This window comes from Arachis hypogaea, chromosome 8 (genome assembly GCF_003086295.3).
Source record: "Arachis hypogaea cultivar Tifrunner chromosome 8, arahy.Tifrunner.gnm2.J5K5, whole genome shotgun sequence".
Classification (NCBI taxonomy): domain Eukaryota; kingdom Viridiplantae; phylum Streptophyta; class Magnoliopsida; order Fabales; family Fabaceae; genus Arachis; species Arachis hypogaea.
Window position 1 is genome coordinate 26990765 of NC_092043.1, and position 17920 is coordinate 27008684.

Consider the following 17920-nt stretch of genomic DNA (forward strand, 5'->3'; position numbering starts at 1 on the left):
GGCATTCTCCTCCATATTGATGTACTTTTCAGCTCTTTCTTGTACATCACTTAGAGAAACGGGGTGTCTTTTAGATATGGACTGTGAGAAGGGACCTTCTCTGAGCCCATTGACCAGCCCCATTATGACTGCCTCTGTGGGCAGGTCTTGGATCTCCAAACATGCTTTGTTGAACCTTTCCATATAGGCTTGTAAAGATTCTCCGACCTCCTGTTTTATTCCCAGGAGGCTCGGTGCATGTTTTACCTTGTCTTTCTGAATTGAGAACCTCATCAAAAACTTCCTTGAGAGGTCTTCAAAGCTGGTGATTGATCTCGGGGGAAGGCTATCGAACTACTTCATCGCTGCTTTCAACAAAGTGGTCGGGAAGGCCTTGCATCGCGTAGCGTCGGAAGCATCAGCCAGGTACATCCGACTTTTGAAATTGCTCAGATGATGCTTTGGATCCGTAGTTCCATCGTAGAGGTCCATATCAGGGCTTTTGAAGTTCCTCGGAACTTTAGCCCTCATTATGTCCTCGCTAAAGGGATCCTCTCCCCCTAATGGTGGCTCTTCCTGTTCGTCACGGGAGTTGCGATTTTTGAGGGAAGATTCCAGCTTTAAGAGTTTTCTTTCTAACTCTTTTCGCCGTTCCATCTCCTCTTTTAGATACTTCTCCGTTTCCTTTTGTCACTCCCGCTCTTGTTCTAACTGTTCCAGGCGGCTGTGGACTAACCCCATTAGTTCAGTTACGTGGGATGGTCCGCCTTTTTCTGATTCACGCTCGTCTGAGGAGTTTGCCTTCGGGTTTTTTACCCCGGAGGTGCCCTCTCTCTGCTGATTGTTAACCTCCTGGTGGAGGGCTAAGTCCACATTGTTATTACCTGTGTCCAGATTCTCTTGTTCGGAATCTGTTTCCACATGGCCTTCTTCATGGGATCTGTCCGCCATCAAGGGATGATCTCTCGGGTCCCCGGCAACGGCGCCAATGTTACAGTGGGTAACCGGAGATTGTCTGAATGGATGGCGTTGACTGGCCCAAATGTGTGAAGGAGGAAGTTTCCGTGTGAGTATGGGACTCGGGAGACTCCGTCCGACTTGTGCTCGTGAGTGAATGGGGGGTGGTACCTGCGAAGACACTCCGATGCCTAAGTTAGCAAGAGTGTGAGCAGGCCTAGAGAGTATTGGGCTTAGAGATACCTGAGGGGTGTCAGTGTATTTATAGTGGTGAGCCAATAACCACCGTTGGAGTAGTGTCGTATCTTTAGGGTGTTAACCGTCCCATTATCTTAGGGAGGTTAAGATATGGCTTTATGGAGCGGTTAGAGAGATTTTAGGGGCGGTTACTCATTTGAATGAGTGTTTATCTGCCAGCTAATCTCATGCCCGACTTCTTTAAAGCAAGTCGTGGTTGATACCGACTTCTTATGTGAAGGTCGGTACTTAGCTAGGCTTAATCCTTTGGACTATGCCTTTTAGTTGGGCCTGGACCTTTGTTATTGGGCCAGGGTATGAACAGGTATATTAGTAAAAATAGTGATATAATATATATTTAAAAAAAATTAAATGTTGATGTGGAAAATAAATTTTATTTAATTTGTTATTATTTGTCTATATTTTTAATGTATCGATATGTATGAATTTATTATCCTACCGTAGTAAATACTATATTTTAAATGTATCGATACATATAAATTTATCACCGTAGAAAATATCAAAATAAAACTAAAAAAAAAAAGGAAACTCCTAGTTTGAATCCAATCATATCCCTTCTTTGATTTGCTCTGATAATTTTTCTGCACCGGGTACCTTACTCCTGCTGCCAAAGCACCTTGCTGTTCAATCTATTCATTATTAACAGTATTACCATCAAATTTACTTTACAGTGTGTTTGGATAAGTGGAATTTGGAAAGAAAAAAAAAATGTAAGAGATGAAATTGGATGAAAAACTCAATTTTTTTTTGTTTGACAAGAGAAATTGAATGGAAAATAAAAAAAATATGTGAAGTCCATAAAAAGAATTTCTTCTCAATCTTGCCAAGAAAATCGATGGAGATGGACCAACATAATTAAAATATCATATTTACTCTTTTAGTTTTAGTAGTTTTAATATAGGTTTAATTATTCTACAGGTCTTTATAGTTTTATTGAATTTTCAATTAGATTCTTATACTTTTTTTTTTTCAATTGGATCTTTATACATTATTTTTTTTATTAATTTAGTCCTTGTTAACGTTAAACGTTAAAAAAATGTTAATAAATTGTGAAATTACTTGTATAATTCTAGGGACCTAATTGAAAAGAAAAAAAGTATAGAAACTTAATTAAAAATTCAAAAAAATTATAAATATTCAATAAAAGATATTTCTATAATCCCTATCTAATGATTTTACGACGTAAAAAATAGTAAATCATTTTTTAGAAAGCGTTATACTCCTTACTCTACGTAGAATAAATTAACATTCGTCTATTAATAAATATCCCTACCATGTGTTATTCAAAGTTTTTCAACAAGGACTTGATTTCATAGTTTATAAAAACAAAACTAAATAATAAAAATAAAAACCAATTAAAATTGTCTGATGATAAATATCTTTAGAATATTTTTAGTTAAAGCATAAATTTATCTTTAGTTGGAAAAAATATTGGATAAATTCTTTGTTTTTCTACAAAATTCATCCGTATACATTTTTTTCCTTTGAATGAAGAAAATGATTTTTCTTTTAAAAAAATCTGAATGACAAAGTAATAGGGAATAAATTTTTAGAAAAAGATAAATTCATTGCTTTCAAATATTAATAGACTATTGTATTCTTTATATTATTTTTTTTAGCCCTGAATAAAACTTCCTTTTGTATATATATAGTTTTTCTTTCCTATTAAATCTGTTTAAATTATGCCAACGAGTGATTCAGCTTCGATTTATAAAATTCTAAGCAGATTTATCATTAAAATAACTCTATTCTAATCATGTTTGACATTACATATACAAATCTCTATAACCTTTTTCATTAATCATGATACAAGTTTGCTTGGTGATGCAGACAAGATGAGATTATAACACTTAAAAGCCATGTATATTCCATATAAAGAAAAAAATAAGAGAAAGACGCACAATACAAAAAAATCTTGGTCCTAAACATTACAGAAACATGACCATTTTTACACTAATCCTTAAAAAATGTATCTATCGACATGAATAAGTAAGGAGAATGCACTTCGTTGGTGAAAACAAATTCAGGAGCAGCAGTGACCACATGAACATCATAACCAGCAAGGATTAGATGCCTCACCACCTACATATATACATGCAATTGAAATTGAAATTGCAATTCAAACTTAAGTGCAATGCAATATCCAAATAATGAATCATGAACGATAATGACAATGAGAATGAGGATGAGAAATGAGAGGTTACCTCCGCAACACGAGTTGCGTGGCCAAATTCATGACCAGTGACATAGTAAGCAAACACCATTTTCTATGTGGAAGAAACAGCAGCAGCACCATCGCCATCGTACTCTTTCTGCTGCTTCATTCCCATTTTAATCGCTACCATTTTAATCGCTACCATAATTTTTTAGCAGCCACACGTTGTTGCAGAGCCAATCCAGGAAGCAAGACGGAGTTGAAGAGCGGCGATTCGAGGCGAGACGCGGTGAGACAAGGCGAGACGAGGCGATGCAATGGGCAAGGCAGACAAGCAGAGCAGAGCACCTGTGGACGATGCAGAAGGGCGATGACCACCCAGCGACGGACAAGGACGACGCCACGGAAGACGACAGCAGAGTGCGACGGAGGAGAAACTCAATTCAGATCTTAGGAAACTAACTTAGGACTGGTTAGGGTTTTTTAATTTGGGGATAAATGCAAAGAGTACTATTAGTATTTTAAAAAATAGAAGAGATTTTAATTAATTATTTTAATCTAATTATAAGAATATTCGATTTTTTAATAGAATATTCTGTTATTTTAAACAGATTTGTGACGGTAGGGACTAAATTGAAAAAAAAATAATGTATAGGGATCCAATTGAAAAGAAAAAAAATATAAGAACTTAATTAAAAATTCAGTGAAACTATAGAAACCTGCAGAGTAATTAAACCTTTAATATATTATTATAATAAAAATTTATATTTAAATATTATATATGTATTAGATAAATAATTTAAATTAAATATATAAAATTATAATATTTTATGATATTTATAAAATATAATAAAATATAAATAAATAAAAATGTTTATATTTTATTTTGTTATAGGAGCATTAATATAATTTTATACTATTATAATTTTTTTTTCTTCTCACTTTTCTTTTCATTTAAATAATATAAAATTTTCTCTTTATTTTCTTTCCATCTATTTTCTTTTAATCCAAACAACACACAAATAACTCTACTTTTCCTTCTATTTTTTTTCTTCTCATTTTTTTTCTTCTTATTTTCTTTCCTTCTATTTTCTTCTCTATATCGGTATATCCAAACAAAGCCTTAATGTACAATAATTTAATTTAATAGAACTTAATTATTATTAGAGTGCAACTTTAATTTACTTGGAATAATTCATGTAATTTGTTATTGAGATAGCAATATTCGTGCTCAAGCATCTCCAGCGCTCGGAAAGTAAAGATTAATTATTATTAGACAACAATTTTTATTAAACATATATTTTTGTTATTTTTTTAGTCTAATTCTTTGTTTTGAATGTCTTTTATCATAAATAAAATGGATAAACCATAATTAGATTAGCTACGATAAGAATTGGGTGACATTAGAGAGATGATTACATGAAAAAAAAAAAAAAACAAAAACATAGACAATTTTGTATTATGAAATACTTAGGAATTAGAATAGGTTATTTGAAAATTACTACCAACTAATCATTATACTGAATTACATACAATCTTCTTCCATTTATAAAAAAAAGGTTTTGCTAAGAGCACAAATTAAGCATATCATAAAAAAAATGATTTGTGACAAAGCAAGAGTCATCACAGAAGGAAGAAGCACCAAAATTCCAAGCTTTCACCGGAAAGAAGTATTCATTGAATAGTTGATCCTTATTAGGCTATTTTTCCATTGATTTCATTATTGCATATCATGATTCTTCTTGTGCAGTATATTGATCATTCTTAGTTAATAGTAGTAGTACCTCTTGAATCATGAAATTATCACATGTAGAAACTGAGGAATATCTTTTGTCCATAATAGCTACTACATTTCGACTTATTTGTGATGCTTTATTAGCCAATTATTTTCTCAATTTCTTCTCATTACTTAATATTTTGTGCCACACAAGTATTTCGCCTTGCCTTTACAAAAGGAAATAACAAGTTGCTAATAGAAACTTAACTATATAATTATAATCCCATTCTTTCTAATAACAATAACATTATTGGATGGTTAACAAAGTAGATATATAATAAGCTTAAGCTGTGACAGATGTTTCAATTGAAACCTTCTTAAAATACTTGACCCCTTCATAATTTTGAAACCTTCCTAGAATACTTGACCCCTACAGATTTCTCAGCAGCTTTTCACAGTTCTAGAAATGCTTCCTTCATATTATGTATACTCTCTAATGCATGATCTATTCCTGGAAGTGTCCACCTGCTTTCATATTATATTTAGATTTCACATGAAATGCATAGATTTGTATGGATTTAAATGCATACTACAACACTAAATGGACATCAAACTAGAACCTAAAACAAGTTTACTTTAATGCTAATCATTATGAAAAACCTAAAAAAGGTTTAACCACGGACAAATCATTGGGCCTTCACACTATAGTGGTAATTACTCACTTCATAATTACACTGATGAGCCTAAAGTAAACTTGTTTTAGGTTTTTTCATAATGACTAGCATTAAAGAAAATTTGTTTTAGGTTTTAGTTTGATGTCCATTTAGTGTAGTAGTATGCATTTAAATCCATACAAATCTATGCATTTCATGTGAAATCTAAATATAATATGAAAGCAGGTGGGTATTTCTGTTAGAACAGCAGGAATAGGTCATGCATTAGAGAGTATACATAATATGAAGGAAGCACTTCCAGAACTGTGGAAAGCTGAGAAATCTGAAGGGGTCAAGTATTCTAGGAAGGTTCCAAAGTAGTTTCAATTGAAACATCTGTCACAGCTTAAAACTTATTATATATCTACTTTGTTAACCATCCAATAAGAACAGGATCAGCTTTCAGCAACTTATATGGCAATCTCCCATGAACAAATCTGTACAACAAAATAGATGCATATTTAACATCAATTCATTATACTAGAAGATGGACACATGAAAAAAATGACCAATTTGTAAAGGCATTTACCCATGAAAGTCATCCTAGTCAAAGTCATATCCAAAGGCTCCATCACAATTGCATGTATATAATTAATCGTTTATAAGAAGAAAAAGAAAACAAAATTCTTAATGAAGGTTAATTGAGTACCTTGAGACCAGCCATTGTTGTCCCATAAACCTTGTATAGTGAATAGCACAATTCAGAAACTTTAGCCTCTTCCATATCAAGTTTTTGAAGCATGTAATCTGTGCAATGATTCAATTAAACAATCACAACTTGAGATACAAGTTATAAGCAATCAGATACTGAGATCATAAAGTGTTTAACTGATTGATTACCTTGAATATTTTTCGTTATATCCGCTGATAATCCAGAACTAACAGGATAAAGGTATCATCAAGATCTGAAAATATAAAAATGTAAATATAAACACGAGAATGTGTTAGTGATGAAATCATCCAGGTTCTAGAAGTCTTACCAAACAAAAGACAATTGTATTTGGCCTTTGAAAGTTCCTGGAACTGATTCCTGTTTTCCATTTTAGACTCTAGAGGCTAAATTACAACCATCCAGCAGAAAAAGAAAAAATAAGAAGATAAGATAATCATCATTTTAGACACAAGAATGAAACTACTTATCGTTGTGTGAAGAAAACATAAATTTTTAATGAACTCTTTGTTGTACAATGCTTAAAAAGAAGGAAAAATGCACATTCTAAGAGTGCATATTAGAAAAGCAAATCAGTGGGGAGTGCCATTGAAAACTGACTTCAAATTCAAGACCATGTATATGCAAATTTCCAAATGGAAATTAAGACCTTAACATCAACATATAAGTAAAACAAGTAAATCCGTAAGAGTGTTGAAAATGGCAGGTTAAATAAACTCACACTTTAAACACATTTTCTAAGGGTTTAGAGTCTCAATCATAAACCAAAAAAGAAATTATGATAAATGAAAAGAAAGAAATTAAAGCACTCACATTTTTAGTAAAGAGAATATCAGAATGAAAAGAGAAACACACTACAGAATGGCAGATATAGCATAAAAACTAATGGACTTACAGGAAGTTTAAGATTTAAGGGAAAGGGAAAACAGAAATTTTTGTGCATAAAAGAAAAAATGTCTCATAGTTTATTTAAGAATAGGTTACACAAATGTGATGTTTGTGAAGTATACTTGTTCAATACACACTATATCAAATGTCGCGTTCTTCATTGAGTAGAACAAGCCACTATTCTTGTGGCTTTCTTTGTTGGAGAGGATAGTATCCGCTACGTGTGTGCCTTCTTTCTCCTTGATGCATATTTTCCTTTCCCTTCTCTCCATTCTCTTAAATCTGCAATCCTTCTATCTCTGCAGAAACCTTTGTTTACTGTAAATCCATTAGATTTTAACTTTTTATCCTTTATCTGCCATTCTGTAGTGTGTTTTTCTTCAACTCTATCATCATTAACACTTTATAAATTGATATTCAATGCTTGGTTAACATGTAAATTGAGTACATGTATGGTGCATCCCATATCTGTCCCTAAACTCTACAAAAACATAAAATTTGAATACAAATCTATGTAAATATAGACCGTCATTTTTCAAAGTAAATAGAATTTAATTTGATGGTAAATAAAGACTACCATCATGTTTTTGCTTTGAAATCAGCAGATTCAGGTTGCTCCTTCATCTTGCACCCCAAACCAATTTATTTATATAAAAAAAATAAATCATGGCAAAGATCACAAAATTTAAAACTTTTAAATGAAGTTGGAAGATAAACAACAATTAAAGATTCCAAACTTTGAGCAACCTAACTTCATAGCTAACATTATAGATTAAAATAAGAGTAAAGAGAAAGTATAACAGGACCTTGTTGTCAGGAGCATGCCATGAAGAAAAAGAAATGTAGCAGGAAATCTCCATGCCATGAACAAATTAAGATTTTGCAGTGACCTCTTTTAGTCTCTGCTGCTGCCGACTTTGAAAGCTCAGTGGCCATGTAAATCTGTTCTTTCTGCCGGTTAGATCTCATCGTTGACCTCTGGAATTCCACTTACTTGAAAATTCTCTATTAGAAGAATAATATTAGATATTAGATTAGATTAGATTTTAAAAATATTTTAAAATTCTTGGTGAAGTCGAATAATTGATTAACTCTGCACAATAATTTGGTTGTTTTCTACCACACAGAAGACACTGTGTACCTACTGAATTTTGGTTTCCACAGCCCACTTCCTAGAAACTCATGATTCTTGAATGAATTGAGCCTTTTATTTCCGTGATTGGTGCATGATGAATTTAACTCCTCATCTTTTAAAAGGAGAAAACCTCCCAATTGCAATTATGTGGTCTTTTTTAACATTGAGTTGCATTTTCTGAACAATGAACAGTAAGAATTCTCATAGCAACTTGTGAATTGTACTGGCATTGATTTTTCTTGATTGCTGCTTATTGAAACAGCAGTGTTCTTCTAATATTAATGAATTAGGCTTTAGAGAATGACTATTGTTTCTAGGTTCTAAGATGGTTGGCTTTAATTACTTTTGGTCCGAGGGATATGGTTATCTACTGTTGGGTGGTTTTAGCCTTACAAATTTAGACATGTTATTATATCTTATGCGATGCAACTTTAGATAAAATCCGATGGGATCTGGTGCATCAACGCTGGTTGAGTGCAGCTATCAATGTATGTGCACACGGTTGTCATAAGCAAGCACCCCCCGGCGGCGCTGCGAGGCTGCCTTAACTCTGCAATTTTGACTCGGTCTTTGTAACCCACACTTAAATAGATTCAATCTGTATAACTAATGATTTGTGTTGTTTTAATGATTTGAGTTGTTTTAGTGTTTTACCCTTCTTATGCTTGTGCTAAAATTTTTATTGAGATCTGATATATAATTACTTTTAATCTGGAACTATCATTTTCATTTGTTGTTTTATTTTCCTATGCGGTGTGGTCATAAACTCATAATGGAAGGTGATCCCCATCCAGGGGCAGACCAACTCATAATGGAAGGTGATCCCCATCCAGGGGCAGCAAGAGGTCGTATGTCACTTCAAAGTTTTAATCCTTCTGTTGATGTGAGTGTGAAGATCAATAATTTCAAAGCTTTTTCCTTGTTCTGAATATTGTGCTATTTCTTGTGATTATGTTTTAATGATAAAGCAATGCCTCTGTAGAAATTAAATGAGGAAGAAGCTAAACTTCAGCAGCCAGCTGCTGAAACTAATATTTCTAGAACTCAAAGTGGAAATGAGTCGTTTAGGTCGGTTTATTTGTCATCCTCGCTTTCGCTTTGGTTAAATGAAAATAATAAAAATAGAGAAGGCCTAAATTTGTACTAACTGTGTGAACTTAAATTTGATTCATTGTTTCAGAGAAAACAACTCTACAACAGAAGGTTCGGAACGTGTCAATGGCAATGGTGAAGAGGAAACAGTCTGAAGTAAATTGTGAAGATCAATATCCAAACAAATCACCAAAAAATGATGATGATGATGATGATAATCATTCTGCTCCAAAAAATAGTCTCGGCTCTTTCAGAAAACAAATGTAGATAAGCTGGACTGGAATGTTCTTCGATCCTCAAAAGCCAAACAGAAAAAGATGAGTTCACTGGATATGTGGATTGCTTACAAGAAGTTAGTTTTAGTTCCGTGACATGCTTTAGCTGTGTTTGTGGCTTTTGTATTTTTAGATATATCAAATTGAAGATAAGAGCTGCAAGATAAAGATATGATGAATAAATATGTGACCAATGGTTAACTAGCTAGGCCAATTTATGGTTTTAAATTTTGAATACATATACATATACAGAAAGTGCAGTCACTTTGAACATTTTTTGACTGACCAAGATAGAGAGATAAATTAATTAATTAATTAATTAGACTCTCCATGGTGGTATGTAAATAAATAGCTTAGTGACTAGTGGCATAGTACAATTGTTTGGTAGTAATTGAAAGGGCTTTACTTAATAATTATTATATGGTTATTAAAGAGTGAAGAGTACCCTAAAAGTGATGGTGGGAACAGAGCAAGAATAAGCAGAGTTAGTAGGGCTTATTACCCCTGGGTTTGTGTGTTTTTCACTAAAGAGCTTGTTCTCGCTGAGGAGTACGTCATTTGCATGGAAATGGAGTGCTTTGAGTCTTTGACCTTTGAGACACTGAAAAAGAAGGACAAACATTTAACATATTACAGAGGGAGGGAGGGGGAAATAGTCATGTTAATTATGAGTACAGAAGAAGAAAAGGTAAAACAGCAGTGCAATGGGCGGTGGCTCTGATGATAGGAAAGGGGAAAATCAGAGAAACCAGAACAAAGGGGCCATTTGTGACGTAGCAACCAGTGAATAACTGTGTCTGGATTCCGGTTATAGAAAAAGAAAAGGTTTTGAAAATGAAAACCAACATTGAAAGGAAAGGAGAATTAACTACTAACAAGTAGTTGCATGATTGGACCATGGCTACTGTTGCACAATTGCACCATCAATTCACTCCAATACCTTAAATGTTGTAACAAAATATATTCTTGGCTCTTGCCTAGATTTTGAATCATGATTAAATGTGTTGTGTGGGCTCATATGCTACACCCTTTTTGCAAACTTAACCAACACGTCAAAAGTTTGAATTGCTGTTTGTCCGTAAATGAATGATCAGCAATAACAAAGAATTAGTCATCCTTGAATGAGTCCCTATTCCCCAACCAACAAAGATATATATATATATATATATATATACTGTAAAAATAAAAATATGCTATATCATTTACACACTAAATTCTCACCACTTTTCCCTTTTAACAATTTCTAGCTTGACAACTTCATATATGAATACTAAAGCGTAAAACTTTTATACAATATAGCACTACAAACCATCTTTACTCCCTAGAAGATAAACAACCCCCCCCCCCTCTTTTCTCTCGATGTTTGAGCCCAAGAACAAGTTCAAAGTTCCAGTCATGAAAGCTATTATCAATAAAAGCATATGCATATATAGTAAGATGAAAACTGACTCAACCCGTTCTGCAATTTGTAAATTAGAAAATGCGATGAAAGACTTGAGTAATCACCATGGCAACAAGAACTAGCACCATCTAGCAGATACTTCCTTCTTTCAGTGTATGTGAGCCTTTGTTGTCACACCGTGGTGATCAAGTTTATATATATTGCCTTGAGATAGTAATGGATACGACTCTAAAGTCAGGATGCATGATTTTATTCATTGATTTGATATTCAACCAAGTAATAGATACAAATATTTAAGAAATACTACTATACTAGAGGCTACAAAATACAGCTTGCTTCAACTATTCACACTTCATTGATTGATATCTCATAATCATAGTTTATCAAACAGTACAATTTGAATACCTGCTTCTGTTGGAAGAATGGAGTAAAAAGGGATTATCATTCTTCTCTCATATTCCGCTTTGCCACAACAGATCAAGTCATGAACTTGTGAAGCTATTATCTATATGCGGTAGATTCGAGTAACTGATGCTAATCTCTGTGGGAAAACCATTCTTTTCGGGTTTCTCTTATTGCACATTCAATGCAGTTAAGGAAATATCAGAAGTAGACTCTACTCCATGTTTAACTTTAGACTCTACCAACAGGAGAGAGAGGAGGATAAGCCACATAACTTGCAGGAGTGTCCTCCGAAGTACCAAAAGCCTTTAATTCTTCTGTTTGTGCCAACATCATTTCTCTCAGGTTTTTTACTCCAGTGGAGTCTCTTGATCGACAAAGTTCATATGGCATCCTGCCATCCACTAGCGAAATGCAGACGGAGAAAGCTTGCAAGTGTGAGAGCGACGAATCAAAAGCTACTGAATATATACCAGGTCTGAATGGGGAAAAACTGAAAGCAGGTTGGTGTCCTTGGTCTTGGTCATTCCCCTGTAGTTAGCATTGATATTCACGATGCACATTAGTAACTAGTTATCCATATGATAATCAACTGCAATCAAAACAGAGAAAATAATTAGGAGGCAATGACATTAATCAACAAAAAAATACCTGGAGGAAAAGCTCAAATCGATCTGAAAGATAAGCTTTGGACGTTCCTGATTTTCCACAGGTATGTTTTTCATTTGCAAAAATCTTAAGTTTGCAAGCCAAATCCCAACCACCACAATCACATGATCCACCTGTTTTCCATCGCTCAATTAGTGAAGAAGGCCCACCATTACTTGGAAGACTGTGAACACCACCAGGAAGCACCACTGTTACCCCTACATTGTTTTTAATAATGTCATTTTGACAACTGCTCTGATGCTCGTACTTCATGACGTTGATGGCTCTAGGTGATTTGACAACAATAGCAGCAAGCTCATCATTTGGCTGGTAGTCAGTGACCTGAGAATCACCCTGCCTTGGCTTTACTGAAAACAAAACAAACTCTTTCGCTGAAGAGTTCACAAAGTTCTGACTGGCTGAATCATAATGGTGCAAATCAGAAACCTTCATCTGGGCAACAACATGGTGAATGTAATCAGGACCTTTGCTTTTGCCTGTTTGATTCATCCAAATTCCATTCTTCTTCTTATTTTCCCTAAAGGTAAAAAAGGTATATATACATTTGCATTCATCCTCTGCTGAGACAGGTAAGCTCTTCACAGTGGCTGCTAGAATGTTGCTATTGTTGTCAACAGCAAATGTGAAAAGGGGCTGGCCATTTTTCACAGCAATTCTCAAAAAACCTTGAAACGTTGATGCCATGTATTTCTTGTCCTTTGATGAATTAGCAGCATTTATTGTGGCACAACCTACCCTGTGGTCCCTGTCCGATTCTCTTTCAGGCATAAGAATAGAGATTTTCTCATTACTTAACCTGGAATTCTTATTTATTAACATTGAATCTTTCTGAGATGACTCCATGGAGTGACTGGAAGTTGCTGCCTTCGGTTTTAGCAGTGGATCCAATAACCTCCTTAAAGGGCTGGTCCTGCTTTTGGCAGCATCCCCAGCTCTATCATTGCCCGATATGTTGGACCTAGCATAACCCCTGACATGTTCTGAACTAGATTTAAGAGTTGCTGAAGAGCTCTGATGTGGCACATGCGAAGTGTCCTTACAGCCAGATTTGCTAGTAAAGCCAATGCTGATGCCTAGGCGGTGAAAAGGCGAGGAGCTTCTTGACTTCTCAGTAGTTACTTTCTGATTTATTCCATGGGGAGGCCCATTAGCAGATAAAGTTGTGGCAATTGTTTGTTTCCTTTCCTCAGTCTTTCTAGATTTGCATGGGCTTATTCCCCCTTTTACAGGAAATGGTGCAGAAATGGTAGAGGCTGGAACTTTGATGCTTTCTAGATCTGTGGGACTAGATCCTGACCCTTTAAACTGTGAACAGCTACTGCTAACTTCATTTGACAGATGACAGGCATGTTTGTGGGAATGTTCCTTAACTTTTTCTGAATATTTTGTCAGAGAAGGAGTTCCTAACTTAAAATCTGAGGATGTTTGCATATTAGGAGCTGCACAATGACTGTTTTGGGGGTTGTCTCTAGGCAAAAGAACGACAATGGGTTTGCTTTCCCTGACTGCACCCTGGTCAACAGTATCAATATTTGATTTGCTCAAATTCTCCACTCTCTTTTCCGATCCACCATTTTGCTTGTTGATTTCCAGCTTAGTACATGATGCTGTCTCATACCCACGGACATTTGGCAAGATGCCACTTTCCCTATCATTATATGGATTTGTACTTTCCCTTTTGCATACTTTGGGTATAATGGTAGGATAGTTTTGGGGAAGATGATCACCAGCTCGAACATGTTTGCCATTTGTGACACCGTTACTATGGCGACCTCCTCCAACATTCTGAAAATTCCCAACACCTCCTCCAAAGGATTTTACAACTCCAGGGTTCTCTTGCACTGAAGATGCCACAGAGTGAGATTGAATTGATGGACGGAATATCCTTTGACAAGGAGACAAACTAGGACCTCTGTTAGACTTACCAGAGAATCCATCTGCTGATGTAGAAGATGATGTATGACTAGTAGATGACAAGCTCTGGCTACTTCTATCAGGTACGTGCTTATAGCCACACTTCCATTGCTCCAGACGAGCCCAGTCTAGGACCCCAACATTCAAAACCTTCTCGTTAATATTTACACCTCTCTCTAAATAGCCAGGCAACTTTGACATGTACTTCACCAGCTCATCTTCCTCGCTTGCCATTCTACAGTCCTCTTGCTTTAGATGATTATCATTGGATTCTAATGAAATCTCTTCCTCACTTTTGGTGATTTCATGATGAAGATCAGCATATGACAAAAAAGATTTCTCTGGCTTTGAACTATCACTAAGTTTTCTGCTCATGCTGGCAGATGGTTAAACTATGTTCTAACCTAATATCAACTGCATAGACTTTCCGAACTCCCACTCTGGAAACAATCTACTACCTTTCTTCAAAAGTGATTGCAGTTGAGCAAATTCTTCGTCTCACCTTTACAGCTGCACAACACAGCTGGATTATATTAAAAGAAAAACTTCCAAAAATAGAGCTTTCATGCTGATTTTAGTGAACATGTAAAATTAAATCAATATAAGGGGAATCTTATACAACCATATTAATTTGCGTTGGTTAAATTTTATAACCATATGGAGTTGTGAACCAAATGCAAAACAAATAAGTGATATCGGAACGGCATTGAGTTAGATTTACCGCACCAACTAATCAAGTACATCAAGCTCCAGCGCTGTAAACAATTAACTACACTAAGAAACAAAGTAGGGGAAATTAATAAAAGAAATTAACCTCGGGTACATGCAAATGGAGAATCCCACATATGGTAGGAATGGATAAGACTAAAAAAATTGTAATTGTAAATAGTGAGTAAAGGGCAAAGGCCAGGCTCAAGTGTGTGGCTAAGTGGAGTTTTTCTGGTTTCAATTGTAGCGATTCTGATAACAAAAATTGACCCGGTTGAACGGGTAAAAAGTATGAGAAAAACAAGGGAACAAATAGATAACAATAAAAACAAATAAAACGTTCGTTTAAACAAAATTCAAACAGGTAAAGCCAATGAGAAGCATAGGGACAAAAACCTACATCAAGAGAACCAAAATATGCAGAAAGTAAAAACAAACACAAGTGGTCCATGCAATGCAACGAACGCAATCTCAAATTTTGATAAATCCAAAGAGATATAGCAAAAAATAAAAATAAAAAATAAAAAAATTGAAAAAATGAGCGACTACTGTTGATTCTGCGATTCCAAAAACCTTAGCCAGAAGTTACCGATTCCAAAATCAGCACTCACAAAATGCACTTTGCTATGAGAATCTAAAAACACCACAAGTCCACAACACTAGCGCCTCGTTTGGAGTTCCAAAAAATATAGTAATAAAACAAAAATGGAAACGATAAAACTCCACAAGCTGAGAAAAGGAACAACACAAACACCTTTTAACGAAAAAGCACTTCAGCTTGAATAAATTAAAAAAACGTGGAGCTATGGAAATCGTAAAGCATTAGCTAAGATCAGAAGAAGAAGAATCTGAAAACAAAAGCAAAGGCGAAAACAGAAATCAGAAGCTCAGTTACCATGGAGGAAGGCGAGAGACGGGGAAACGAGAAAAGCAAGTAAAAGTGATGTCGTTTATAGCTTGTAGAAGAAGAAAAGGAGTGTCGGTGCCGTCGTTTAGCAGCAGAACGACGTCTGAGCGAGAAACCCCAGAAAACGCAGAAGCATGAGAGGGTTTTAGTAGTAATAATGGTAGTAAATAACTAAATACTAAATAGAGTGTCCTTCCTCGAAGTGCAAACGACAATGCGTTTCTTCCCCAAACTCCAATGTCTCTACCCTTGAAAGAGCTCTCTCACTTTCTCGCTATGATGCGTTTTCTTTTGTTTTGGTGCGGTGGAGAACGACCCGTGCATTTCGGTTTTTTCTGTGCATATTTTACAATAGGTTTAATTATTTATTATTTTTTATAATTTTTTAAAATTTTTAATTAGGTCTTTATATTTTTTTTTAATTAAGTCTTTGTATCAAAATTTTTTTTAATTAGATTTTTATATATTTTTTTTTTATTTAAGTTTTTATACTAATTTTTTTTAGTTAGATCCTTATAAAATTAAGTCAATTATTATTAAAAATGATTTAGTTAAAAAAAATTAATACAGAAATTCAATTAAAAAAAATATAGAAATTTAATTAAAAATTTTAAATCAGCAGAATAATTAAATTTTTACAATTTTAAACCTATAACACATATATTTAAAAAAAATTCTATGTATTGATATAAAATGACTTGTGACTTTTAATAAAAAAAAAATTGGTGAGATTTAATAAAAGCTGGATATATTGTTCTTTACACGTAAACCAAACATTGTTAAGTGGTGGAGGTGATAACGAAGTTAGTGCGTGGGATAAAGCCTCGTTTTCCTTTTTAGCTTTGCTTGTTTGGAATGAGGTAGGAAGGACAGAAGTGACTCAAGTGAGAGGGAAAAAATAAAAATAAAAAAGAATAGTGTTGGTAATGAGTAGAGTTTACACCAATTCTATTTTAGTCTTATCTATTCTCAACTCTGATCATAACAAAGAAATACAATATTCAATAATTTAATAGATCTCTGGGTTATAATTTAATATTTATATATTACTAAATAAATTTAATTTTTATAAAAATAAAAATACTAAATTTTTAATTAAAAATCTTGGTTTAATATTTAAATTTTGTTATATAAATAAATATTTTTTTATTCAACACTCATTTTTAACACATTTTTTTATATAACATAATATATATATATATATATATATATATATATATATATATATGGGTAGTTCTCTGGTGGCTAAAGTTACAATGACTAAAAATGACCAAAATTTGACTATTTTATAAATAGATGACATATGAAAAGGAGTATGCAGATTTTTAGTGTGATTGATTATTATAAATGCTAGTAATTATTGTAGGACAAAAAAGAAAATGTCATGACCAAAATTCTCTGTACATTATATGAGCTTCTTATGTAAAACAAAAAAGTCCTATTAATCATTTTTGAGTGAATAATACCCAAAACTAAAAATCCATTATAATGATGGGTCAACAAAATTTCTTAAATTATTAATAAATAACGGTAATTTGAGGGAAAAAAAAGAACAAAATCATGGGACATTTATATAAATTCTTGCTATTAATGTATTTGTAGCATAGATTATATGAGAGAATAAATTTATAAAGTGTTTAAATTTTATAACAAAATATTATTTTAATAAAAATAACTATTAAACATTATTATTATTATTATTATTATTATTATTAAAAGATAAATTATTGAGATTAACAACTTTTAGTATTTTTAGTATTTTTTTGAGCAACATAAATATTAAATTATAGTGACTCTGACGATCAAATAAGTAATGATATTGAGACTTCCATGTTTTTGAAAGAGGCTGTATTGGCAGATGCCGAATATAAAAGATAAAGTGCATGATATATATAAAATAAAGTATATATTATAATTTTTTGCTTTGAATATACCAAAATTTTCTAATATTTAATTTAGTTATATTTTATTTTTAACTTTAAAATAAATTTTAATTTAACTTTGCAATAATATCTATTTTTACAGTATATAATTATTCGATTATTTTTTTAATTACATCTAAATAAATTAGACTTAATC

At 33.4% G+C, this 17920-nt stretch overlaps 1 protein-coding gene, 2 long non-coding RNA genes and 1 pseudogene across 7 annotated transcripts; 1 reads left to right on the top strand and 3 right to left on the bottom strand.

Annotated features, from left to right (window-relative positions):
* Positions 1-2921: 2921 nt before the first annotated feature.
* On the bottom strand, positions 2922-4786 carry LOC140174900 (uncharacterized). Its single transcript, XR_011865015.1, has 2 exons — positions 3399-4786; positions 2922-3276 (listed from the first exon to the last, which is right to left on the bottom strand). It is a non-coding gene; the product is annotated as an uncharacterized lncRNA (long non-coding RNA).
* A 1294-nt stretch (positions 4787-6080) lies between these two features.
* On the bottom strand, positions 6081-7816 carry LOC140174899 (uncharacterized). The gene is made up of 5 exons (XR_011865014.1): positions 7460-7816; positions 6760-6835; positions 6620-6684; positions 6429-6526; positions 6081-6216 (listed from the first exon to the last, which is right to left on the bottom strand). It is a non-coding gene; the product is annotated as an uncharacterized lncRNA (long non-coding RNA).
* A 1057-nt stretch (positions 7817-8873) lies between these two features.
* On the top strand, positions 8874-9935 carry LOC112706664 (uncharacterized; annotated as a pseudogene).
* Positions 9610-16178, bottom strand: LOC112706663 (uncharacterized). 5 transcript variants are annotated; one of them, XR_011865011.1, is made up of 5 exons: positions 15830-16178; positions 12295-14736; positions 11647-12174; positions 10342-10440; positions 9610-9851 (listed from the first exon to the last, which is right to left on the bottom strand). XR_011865011.1 is itself a non-coding variant. In XM_025758085.3 (3 exons), exons 2-3 carry the CDS (start codon positions 14599-14601, stop codon positions 11875-11877), a joined length of 2607 nt encoding a protein of 868 aa, XP_025613870.1. In that variant the 5' UTR covers positions 14602-14736; positions 15830-16159; the 3' UTR covers positions 11459-11874. The 5 variants fall into 5 exon arrangements, 2 of the variants coding, with proteins under 2 accessions (XP_025613870.1, XP_025613871.1); XR_011865013.1 differs by lacking the exon at positions 15830-16178 and adding an exon at positions 15041-15210; XR_011865012.1 differs by lacking the exon at positions 15830-16178 and adding an exon at positions 15041-15191 and having other exon boundaries at positions 9610-10440.
* Positions 16179-17920: the final 1742 nt, after the last annotated feature.